At 37.9% G+C, this 12079-nt stretch overlaps 1 protein-coding gene across 1 annotated transcript in view; it reads right to left on the reverse strand.

Moving 5' to 3' along the window:
* Nucleotides 1-11813, reverse strand: part of EIF2AK1 (eukaryotic translation initiation factor 2-alpha kinase 1) — a gene marked incomplete at its 5' end in the record, with an annotated part of 13805 nt that extends 1992 nt beyond the window's left edge. Inside the window, 10 exons of the mRNA XM_008947825.1 lie at nucleotides 1010-1116; nucleotides 3038-3149; nucleotides 4206-4542; nucleotides 5187-5234; nucleotides 7234-7337; nucleotides 7737-7817; nucleotides 8377-8476; nucleotides 8950-8981; nucleotides 9725-9861; nucleotides 11655-11813. Coding sequence (XP_008946073.1) covers nucleotides 1010-1116; nucleotides 3038-3149; nucleotides 4206-4542; nucleotides 5187-5234; nucleotides 7234-7337; nucleotides 7737-7817; nucleotides 8377-8476; nucleotides 8950-8981; nucleotides 9725-9861; nucleotides 11655-11813 — 1217 coding nt within the window. The remainder of the gene's footprint in view (nucleotides 1-1009; nucleotides 1117-3037; nucleotides 3150-4205; nucleotides 4543-5186; nucleotides 5235-7233; nucleotides 7338-7736; nucleotides 7818-8376; nucleotides 8477-8949; nucleotides 8982-9724; nucleotides 9862-11654) is intronic.
* Nucleotides 11814-12079: the final 266 nt, after the last annotated feature.

Genomic DNA, 12079 nt, shown 5'->3' on the forward strand with positions numbered 1-12079 from the left:
GGAATGAGGACTAAACACCATCTTCAGGCAAGAAAGTGTAAAACAAAATACACTTTCCTATACAACAAGCACAGCTGCAACATACCACTTGGTTCCAGGAAGTTGCTATGAAAAAATAAAATTATGAGTGTTTTGACTAGAGAGCACTGAGTGTGAAAACTGAAATAGTTTTTTCCATGAATTTTGGTTTTAGGACAGTAAGGAGAAATACTAGCATTATGAATCCAGAAAAAAGGCACACTTACCAGACAAAATGTAATATGAAATTACTGGTTTTACTTAGTCTTGGATACGTTTGGATGACAAGTGAAAGAACTAATACCCAGTACAAGGTTTTTTCTATTAACTAGAAATGAACATTAGCAAGAAAGCAAAGGCAACTTAAGCCTTTCTTGTTTTCTCCTTTCTGAAACTTCTGCAGATTTTATAGTACTTTTAAAATGTTCCCTACGATTTCAGTCCCTTAAAGACAGTGAGACTATTTTGAAATAGACAGCAACTACTTACAACTGAAATAATTATTTTTTTTTCAAAGCAAGTAACTGTAACTTGATCATATTTTCAAAAGCTAACTGATATGCTGTTAGCAAAGTGAGGGGGAGTCAAGGCGCTTTGCTTTTTTTTTTTTTTTTTTTTTTTTTTTTTTAATGATTACCTAAAAGAATTTTTTTTAGGTAATTTAGGTCCTACCTTGGTTAAGGAAAGACCAAGACCAAAGAAACCAACCTGACTATTCCTGTTTAGGATAAGAAAAGCACTTCATAAAGGAGAAAACACTCCCAGAGCTTAATCCTAATTCACTTTTCAGTCAACGTAACTGGGTACTAGGCTTGGAGTAAAGAGATTATGGTACTGGTATAGAGGAGACAATGTGTTTTTCATATGTAACACAGATAAATTCTGCAGAGCCCAGGTCATCTCAGATTTAAGTATGCAGTTGCTTTCATTCTCCCATAATGTAACTTATCTTTGTTTTCTTCAACCTCAGGTGATAATGTAATGAACGTACTTTAATGTCTCGATGCATCACTCCCATGCTGTGGATATAGCATACTCCTTCTAGTAACTCCTGAAAAATTTTCATTGTCCAGCCGACATCCACAAGATGGTATGGACCTTAAAACAATTTTAAATCTAAATTATTTCAGCTAATTTTACTGAGTTATTTAAGTTTATGATGGTATGTCTTTTGGAATTCCGTTTATTTATGTTGGAAGAAATAATTACGTATAGAAGAAATTTTTAACAAAATGAGCATAGTTTAAAAATTGAATTTCCCATGCTTCCCTCTGGATAGTAGTTTTAAAACAGCAGAAGTCACTAACATCAAATTTCCAAAAAGGAAAGTGCAGGGGAGGTGAATATATGTCTGCCTGAAAATGTTGCTCCAAACCCCATTAGATAGTTATTTATGACTTTTCAAACTCTTTACTTACATGTAAATGCTAAATTAGAATGATAAATACTGTTCCAGATAAAAATCACAGTAATTCACTTATGTTTTCTGTGTTGATATGTGCCCTTGCTTTTTGATCCTAATCCTCCTGCTGTTGTGCTACCCTCTGAAATGCCCAGAACTCCTCTGGCTGTAGATGTCTTAAATAAAATGACCACCTCACTTTTTCTACCACTTCCCACATCCTTATTTTATTAAACTGCATTGTCTTCCTACTCTAATGGCCCAGATATCACATGTCTGTTGCCACTCTGAACACTCACTATTTACTCCTACTTGAGTTTGTTTCTTAATGTCTAACCTATGACAGAATTCACCCCTCCTCTCCTGTCACCTGTGAAAATGTGTGAAATCAGCATTTTGCCAGGTCAAATGCCCTAGTAATTCTGTTAGACCCTGACTAGGAACATCATCTTTTAGCTTATGAAAGCTAAAAGACTGATTACAAGATAGATCGGTGGAAGTCAGCTGGTAAACCAGACTCCATGATTGACGAGAGCAGATTTATCTTAATAGTTATTAAAACTAAGATTACTCATACAGTTTATGTCTTACAAGCTATTAAGCATATGCACTTTTTATACAAACACCCCAGAGAAAGGCACATGTCTAATGCTCTAAGAGCATTAGACTTGTTCTTCCAAATCAACAATTACTGAAGCCAGCTTGGTGTCAGGGCATGAGAACTCCTCTGGCCACTCACACAAAGTAAATGTTAGAATCTCTTGAGCAATGTCAAATGAGCCTGCGTCAGAGTTTTGATCCTTAAGAACAATCTTACAAGTTAAAAACTTAAAAATTAATTTGTGCTTAAGAGCAAACTTAAAAGAAGATGAAATAAGATGGAGACTCCCTTTTTACAAGGAGTCACACAGGAAAAAACAAGGGGTACAAGTTACTCCTGGGGAGATCCCCATTAGGCTGAAATTTTTTCACAAGGACAGTCAGCCAGTGGAATAATCTCCCTGGGAAAGTGGGGAATCCCCAGCATGGGACACTTTTCAGGTCCAGCTGGACAGGGTGCTGGGCCAAGACTGCTTTTCCCAAGAAAGGTTAGCTCAGATGATCCTTGAGGTCCCTTCCAACCTGGTATTCTATGACTTTATGTTGTAACTTGTCTAGAACTAAAGATGTATTTGTTTTCCACAGCAGATAAATTAGCCTGTGAAGAGCTCTACTTTGTAGCAGCAAGGCAACCACCAAAGCAAAATTTCAATTATTTAGATAGCTTACTGAGAAAATGCAGATTCTGTCAATTAAAAAAACCCCTGTATTCCAAATAAGTAGTATTGCCCAAGCACAGACCTCTACAGGTAACAAATATACCTCAGGCATACATTCATTCTTTTGTGAAGAGCTGTCTAAAAGTCATTAATTTAAATCTCTTTTACCAGCATCTACCATACAGAGATCCAACACCAGCTGCTATTTGATTAAGTGAATAAAGAATCTAATTAAGAAGATCCATATTATAAGCTGCTGAAGTAAAACAAAATCAGGCACATGGACATCTCGTTAGGAAAAAGGAAATATGTGCTTTATAATGAGTAACTACATTTTTAAGGCAGTAATGAATCTTACTGGAAGTTTCCTCTGTTCTCTCGCTGCATCTTTTATTACGGTCAACAATCCAATCCCACAAGGATATTTCACACAGTTGCATTTGTATATGAAGCATCAGATGATACTCCACCTAACAGAAAGATAATGGTTCATGATCTTACTGCTGTCATATGAAGAGTATTTCCTCAGTTATTTTCTTTAAAGCTAGTAAAACCAAAATTTCTTTATTAAAGTAAAAAGAACAAGCAATACCAAAATGAAATCAAATACAGCATTACTAATATACTGCATTCAAGAAGCAGATGCAATAACACTATCTAGCTTGGGGTGTTGTTTTTTTGTTGGTTTTTTTTTTTTTTTTTTTTCTTTTTGTTTCTCAAATTTTCATAATTTTTATATAATAAATGCTAACAAAACAGCCACCTACATACCTTAATATTCAAATTAGAGTTTAAAAGCTTCTAAGAATATTGAACAGTGGTTCAATCTGGCTTAAAAAAATGGTGTAAAATAACAGAAAACAGCAAAAAATATCAACTTTTTGATATGGAACTTTATGATTTATTAACATGAATATGTAACTTAGTTCTCAGTTTCTGATAAGGTACTGTGTGATGATAACCTGGACAAGTCAAGAAAACACCTTTAAAATCTTGGATTTCTTGCAAGAAAGAACTCCAAATGACAGCAAAATCTTGAAGTATTCCAGAGGTGGCTGTACTACACTGAACATCTCAGTGCTCTGAACACAGTTTTAGAAACATAGGCAGAGTGGCAATACCCTGCCCAAATCTGCTTCTTGGCACCACTTTAGATAGCTAGACACTTTCATCAATAATATGTGAATTAGCCATCACTACTGAATGCTTAGAGGTTGTCATGTTTGATGGTTTGGGTCTTTATGCAAGAGTAGTACTTTTATTTATGAAAATACTTCAAAAGGATGCCAGATTATTAACACAAGGAAATTTTCTTGTATGCTGAGTTTTGCCAGCTCCTCTGGTCAACTTCCCCTGTAATGGCGTTACCCACTTAAGTAAAAATTGCCTGTATTTTTTGCTCTAATTGCAGTCATTACATTTTTTTGTACGATTTATCATTATAAATCATTCCTCTGTCTACCTAACTCCACTTTGCAAACACCATTAGACAGCAAATAAGTATATTTAAAGAGTACTGTACTTACCTCAAACCCTCCACAGAGAGCTACATCATTCTTGGAGCATTCTTCAGTGCAGGACTTACTTCCAAGGCTAACATGTTGATCCAGACTAGAATGGCTTTTCACATCAATTGATCTGCTACTGCTAATACTACTTACAGAGTCTCCTTCACATATCATTGGTTTCATACCCCCTTTACTATTGCTGTTTGTAAAATCATTCCTTACATCCATATTCTGCACTGATTCACTATCCAGATTTCTACAACTGGTACTGTCACAGGACTTCTTTTCTTGTGAAGTAAGGTCAGCAAAGATAATGGAACTACCACTTTCCACTCTCTGAATTTGACAGTGGTCACTGAAAGCAATAAAGGGAGAGAAATCAAAATACGTACACAGTTTATACCACCTATTTGTGATACACCATTCTGAAAACTTTTCCCTCCCCCCCCAACTGCAAACTACATTTCAGAGTGACATTTCAGCTGCTGAATCCCCTGCAGGGATTTCTGACTGCTGACCCAGAGAGCTCACAGGTACATACACTCCTAGGTCACAGCATTCACTGGACAGAAGTATGATCCATCTCCGTTCCTCTACACAAAGGAAGTTACTGTATGTCTCACAGGACTGCAGCTCCTTAACGGGAGGTCTAATCAACACTTCAGAGACACAGAAAGCCTCATCACTAACAAGGCTCCACCATACTCCTTCTTCATTGCTGATTGGCACAGAACTTTTGAAGTAAACTTGAAGCCCAGTACTACATTATGGCACTCAGAAACTGAAAAATCCAAAGAAGGCAAAAAATTTTCAGCAGTATTTTTCAGCTTACATGAGAGAAAAAATAAGGATAATTAAGACTTTTTTTTTTTTTGTTATAATTTGGAAACAAAAAGCATTTGTGTGTATATGCTGAATTGTGTACTCTTCTAACCTTACTTTAAAAATGCCTCCTGTTAAAGCCACATAAACATTATCGTTGAGATTTACAACACTTACTTGCTAGTCTCTTGCTCCAAAGATAATGGCTGCAACTCCATTATTGTTCTACCTATTGGGTGAAAAGATAAATATGGTATTTTACAATACAAAGCATGCATTTATTTACTATACATTAACGTTTAAGCTACAGCATCCTACTGATTTTAACTTCATTATCTGTAGGTATCTTTTTTCTCTTTGCTGCTGCAATAGGGGCTTGTTAAGTCTACTAAAAAGCAACTCAAATAAGTTTTTTTTTTTATTATTATTTTTTCTTTAAATGAAAAGAAAATACATTTTGTATGAAAGGTTTGTATTGGGATCTGAGCTATTCACCTAGATTTCACCTTTAAGAAGTCAGCCTGTTCAAAACTAGGACTTATGTTTATAATACATGGCTAATGGCCAAGCCAACAGAGTTGTGGTGAATGGAGTTAAATCCACTTGGCATCCAGTCACCAGCAGTGTCCCTCAGGGCTTGGTTTGGGACCAGTCTTGTTTAATTTCTTTATCAATGACCTGGACAGGGGGATCAAATGCACCCTCAGTAAATTTGCAGATGACATGAAATTATGTGGGAGCATGGATCTACTCGAGGGTAGGAAGGCTCTGCAGAGGGATTTGGATAGGCTGGAGCAATGGGCCAAGGTCAGTTATAGGAGGTTTAACAAGGCCAAGTGACAGGTCCTGCACTTGGGTCACAACAAACCCAAACACTCCAGCCTGGGGAGGAGTGGGTGGAAAGCTGCCTGGTGGAAAAGGACCTGGGAGTGCTGGTGGACAGCTGACTGAACATGAGCCAGCAGTGTGCTCAGGTGGCCAACAAGGCCAATGGCATCCTGGCCTGTATCAAAAATGGTGTGACCAGCAGGAGCAGGGAGGTGATCGTGCCCCTGGACTCAGCACTGGTGAGACCACACCTTGAGCACTGTGCCCAGTTTTGGGCCCACAGGACAAGAAGGACACTGAGGTGCTGGAACGGGTCCAGGGAAGGGCAACGAGGCTGGTGAGAGGGCTGGAGAACATGCCTTGTGAGGACCAGCTGAGGGAACTGGGGTTGTTTAGCCTGGGGAAGAGGAGACTGAGAGGTGACCTTATTGCTCTCTACAACTACCTAAAAGGAGGTTGTAGTGAGGCTGGTGTTGGTCTCTTCTCCTAAATTACTGATGATAGGACAAGAGGAAATGGCCTCAAGCTGCACCAGGGAAGATTTTGATTAGATATTAGGAAGAATTTCTTCACTGAGAGAGTGGTTAGACACTGGAATGGGCTGCCCAGGGAGGTGGTAGAGTCATCATCCCTAAAGGTGTTCAAAAACAAGTGGATGTGGCACTTGAGGCTACAGTCTAGTGCTTAGGGAAATGCTGGGAGGAAGGCTGGACTTGGATCCTGGAGGTCCTTTCCAACCATGGTGATTCTGTGATTCTAAGGTACCATCTTTTGCATCATCCTGCTGCTGTTTTGAGGACCCGTGATATTTTGGAAATAAATTTTCATTACAATTGTATATTTATGTGAAAAAAAAAAGTTTTAGCACACAGAAGCAAATACAAAAGACCAATCTTGTAAGCCAAGGAAAACCATTAAGTACCACAGGACACACCTATAGATCTTGTTATGTACTTGCATTATCACCATTAAACACTTGTGAAATACTCCTAGCACTATAAAGTTGCATCCAGATTCTGTCTTCATCCTTTAAAAGGTCTTGTCTGTCTTACTACACTGCCAACTTCCAGTGCATTTCTTTTGGGCTTATAGCTGACTGGGCGTCAAGTTATATGACTTTACTGCTTTCCAAGTCAGTCAAGCATAAGCAACCTCCCACTAAAAGAGCATCAAACGATTTAACTGCTAAATTAAAAAGCAATGGAAAAAGAAAAGAAAAAGGAACCAACAGATTAGGGTTACAAAGGGACCAAAGAACAAAGTGTGGGAAGAGCTGAGACAGAGAAACTCTATAAATAACTATTTTTTTTTTTATCACAGAAGTAACACTCTCCTGTAAATAACAGCACAGAGGTCATATGCAGGATGCAAGCAAGAATTACACAACACACTGTACTTTCCTTTTGGGCATACTGTTTGAACTTGTTCCATCCAAGCAGTGTGATAGCCTACAATATTAGGATGCTGCAGCCCAGCCAGCACTTTGACTTCTCGTAGCACCTAAAAAGATCAAAAAGCAATGGTATGATTGTCCTTTATTCTGAGTGCTTAGTAAACCCAAAAGATAACAAAAAAGAACAGTTTCTGACAGAGCAAGAACAGGCAAAATTATTACAGGAATGGAGAAAATCTGCAAGCTTTAAAACAAATTACGATTTTCATAGTTGCAGAGATGATCAAGTTAATAATATGCTTCTTTTAATGGACTTAAATACCTCTTCGGGTTTTTTTCCCCACTAGGTATTGACAGAGTCAAATCTTTAGAAACTCAGAATGTATAAAAAAAAGTTATTAAAGTTTTTGATGTTTTGGAAAATATTAACTGCACTGCTAGATTAAATGATAATTAGCGAGAGCAGACAGGGAGTTAAAACAGATAAAAGACAGGAAAAAGAATACCTTCATGCAATCTCTTCTTCTAGCCCTCTTCATGCTAATTTTTTTAATAGCATAGAACTGGCCATCTAACTTGTTTCTGACCTGAAAGTAATTGAAATAGGATAAAATTAGATGTTAATGTGTTTAGATTAATGAATTATTAAGTCCTTTAGAACGAATCATTTTCTAAAAACTTATTTCTGCACACTCCACTCACACAACTTCATACCCTCCAAGTATTTAATACAATTCAGCATTGGGTTGGGCAGTTTACACTCATTTTAAGGCTACTTTTTTTCAAGCAGCCACAAATGGAACACTGGAGTCTGCAGACTAATCAGTTCCAGGGGCTGTTTTAAGTCACTATATCACAATACTTTACAGACAAATAAGGAGTTCTCATTCACTTCAAAAAGGTCAAAATACACAAAGTAAAACATCTGATATAGCCTGCTTCTGACCAACAGAAAGCAAACTGAGCATTTTTTTAAATTAAATGGCAACATCCTTCAAGCATGCACATTCTCTCTTCTTCTATTGGAAAACTAGGATTTTGGGGGTTCTATTAGAAAAATAAACAAAACAGCCAAAACAGTAATCCTAAATTTCAAAAAGAAAGTAGACATAAATGGATCAGTTATAAATGGAATGTAAAGAATACCTTGTATACTTTACCATATCCCCCTCTTCCTAGCCTTGCAATTTCATCAAATTCATTCAAGTACCGTGAAGTCTGTGCTTCAAGGAGAACTTCTTTTTCCCTAATAAAAAAAAAAAAAAAGTTAGGCTGCATTAAACTAAATCAAAATCTATAAAGTATTACATACGCTACAGGTACACACAACATAGAAATAGCATTTATGTTACAAAAAGAAGAAAACAGTTTGCCATTACCATACTGTACCATTCAGTGTTTCAGTGGATACTGAAAACCAGCAGACAGCAACAGCATGCACGTGTTACAAATCCACTCTGTTTTAACAGAGGTATTAAGATGATTTCTGTAAGTTTATGCCTGATAAATCTTGGTTTCATGAATGGTGCCACTAACTGTGAGAGCTGTACTGAAGAAGGAATTTTGACCAGATCGTTTTGAGAGTTAGGAGAAGCTTTCACATATTTTCTATGTTTCAGAGCCAAAATATGAAATGCGGTATTAATTAAATTCAGAGCAGAGCACAGAAGTTTAGGGAGGGTGTCAAGTTCAATAATCCTAAATACTCCAAATACATACCCAATTGCATGACAATCTCCATTACCAAGTTCCTGTGAAATGACAAAATCCGACATAAAGACGTGTCACACAGAATAATAGGTCTACCACACCATCAGCATGGACAGCTTAATCAAAACAGAACCCAAAACTATGTTCTCAGAAGAAAACAAGGTTCCTGATAGCCATTCACATTCTGCAGAGAGCTTCACCAAATTAAAGTATTATTATCCTGCTAGTAATCTGCTAACATCTCTGTGCTGGTGAGATTACTGCCCTTTTAGAGTTCTGCTGGCAAATAGGATAAAATGAGGGCTCTAAAATGTACTTAAGACAAAATTAACTAGCTTAGTTCAAGCAGTGAGATAAGCTAACTGGACTGATTCAGCCAGAAGCACATTATGCAGCATTCAAATTATTCCCTCTACTAATACAAATATGACGGTGTTAACGTAATCAACTGGAACAGTTAAAAGTTGAAAACAGATGTCTGTCCATTGTCAAATAAAGCTGTAGCAATACTGGAAACACCTTGCCCATTCTCAGAAAGACTATTTAAAAATTATTTAATAAGGAACAAAATATCACTGGCTTCAAAAGCTTTGGTTTGCACCTATAGTTCCAGGACAAGCCATCCCAAACAACTAAGGTAGAATGGGAATACCATTTTGTATCAATCATTATTGAAAAGACCCAACCCAATATTAAAAGAACCCACAAAGAAAAACTGCTTTGGATGCAGTGATGTGTTAATTCCTTAATGCAGAAGTTGCCAGAGAAACTTAACAAAGCTTACCCCATTAAGTATTTGTAGATTAGCTGCTTTCATTAGTTCAGTAATGGCTCTATTATGCTGCAGTCTTACAGTACTAAATTCATCACAGAAGGCAAAAGGGGAGAGCAACCCTGTTCTTGTGAAAGCCTGACGAAGTACTGCGCAAAGGAACAGAGTAAGGTCACGTTACATGAAGCCTGCCAACAAAACCATGCCACAGTTACTTTTTAAACATGAAACTTTATTTGAAAGATAGCACACCTGAAAAACTGAACAGCACTCCTACTCTAATGCTATTTCCTTTACTCTTAGCAATAACAACCTATTAAATCCAAGCTAGAGTTGCTCTGTGGCAATTCCTCTACATAAGGCAGTTATTTCCTGTGCCCTTCATGGTCATAACTGTATCTCCTTATCTCAGCAGACATATGACACAAACATCCACCCACTCACCCATTACCCTTGCACTAATTTTGGCCAGTGAAAAGAGAAATTCAAAGAATGTTCACAATTATGAGGACACATTTATAGCAAAACCTCCTAATGTCCAGACTTTCTAATCCACATACGAACTCACGCATTTGTGCACAGACTCATAGCAAAGAACAAAGTCAACCCCCTTCATCCCCCACAAGCAGCACATCTTTCCCAGCTGGAGCAGAAAGATACCGTGGCACACAGAAACCTAAAAAATACCTGAGATGGGTGTAACTGCAAAGATGTTACAAAAATGTACTTAAAAGTTTTAGGAGCTCCATGGTCTTAAACCTGCTCCTAAGATTTTTTTAAGATACTCCTTTGGTACCAGTATTTCAAAGATCAGCCTGTTTATCTTTTATAGGAGATAACATTTATTGAAAACAAACATATAAGAAATCAGGAATTTTGCTACACAAGCCTTATGGACACAGTTATACACATCAGAAAAGTGGTAAAACCCCACACTTGCTAACACGAACACACCAGGCAAAACCACAAAACAGCTACAATTACTGCAATATGTATTTCCTTTTATTCACCATCTTTATTCCACTTGGGCAACTGCTTTAAACTACACCAATGGAGGAATGCCATCCTTCATAGAATTACATTGGCAGCTACATACTTTGGAAGATGCCAAGGTTGAGTTTTTTGTTCCTCTCCCAAAAGGAGGAAATTCACCTCCCCTCTCAATATTTTTGGTTGCAACAGAGATAATAGCAAGGCCCAGGCCCAAATACCTGCATGAGATTTCAATAAAGAAACAATGACAGTTGTCTGCACTGTTGTTACTGGGTGCTATGAATGGCTTCAACTTTAAGTACAAGCAATATATGAGATTTTTGTTTCCTATAATTATTTTTAGTAAGGAGAAAAACTTTGGGAGATTTTTTTCTCAAATGCATTAAGTATGTGCTTAAATGAACAAAATACTTAAAATAAGTTGCACATCAAAAAGACAGATTTCAAAAGAAGCACAACACACCCAAAAATTAGAGCTCTCTGAAGTACACGAAAAAATTTACAGGAAAATATATGACTTACAAAAGTATTTAACTTTCACAGACCATAGTTTTGAAAGATGCAGTGAAGACTATGCTACAGCTATTTAATAAATAAAAATATTTATCAAGAAATTCCTCTTATGTGCTTTTAAATCAAACTTAAGAGCTAGATAATTTACCCTGCTACCCTTCTCATGATGCAACTCAAGTGATTTTGCTGGTACAGAACTGTCTGATCCTCACATCTACAACACTGCAACAACATACCGTTACGGTTTCCAAAACAAGACAGGTCCTCATTCACAATTAAACCAATTATATTCACCTTCTTCTCAGAATTACTCCTGCCCTGATGCAGTAAGGCCTACAGCTTTGTATGGATATTACACTGTAATTCTGCACAGAACAATAAGGTACATATCGCAGCCAGGCGGTGTAAAGGATGAGAAAGAAGTGCTCTTACTAACTTCGGAACAAACACCTCGAGTGAACAGGGTTGTGTGTGTACATGTGGCAGAGATGCTCCAGCAGTGACACAAGCAGCAGCTGGTTTTGGATGGTCGAAGTGAAGTTCACAAACTTTTGCGACCCGTTTGCCACCCGCAGCTCTGCCGGCACATCCGAGTCTGGAAAAGGCCAGTCGGAGGAATGAATTCAGGTCTCAGCACATGCCTACTTACCAAACCAACACGCCAACCCACACACAGCTTCGACACGACCCTGGCTCGCAAAAACGCACCACGCAAGCTGCCACCGAGCGAGGTGCTCAAGACACTAACCAGGAACCTAATTAAATTGAGTAAGCGCCTCTGGAAAGAACCTAAGCAGAGGGGACGCGGCTCTCCCCGAGGGAGGGGGGGCTCCCACCGCAACCGCAGGGCCGGGCCGGGCG

The sequence above is a fragment of the Merops nubicus genome, unplaced genomic scaffold (assembly GCF_000691845.1).
Source record: "Merops nubicus isolate BGI_N331 unplaced genomic scaffold, ASM69184v1 scaffold25369, whole genome shotgun sequence".
In the NCBI taxonomy this organism is placed as follows: domain Eukaryota; kingdom Metazoa; phylum Chordata; class Aves; order Coraciiformes; family Meropidae; genus Merops; species Merops nubicus.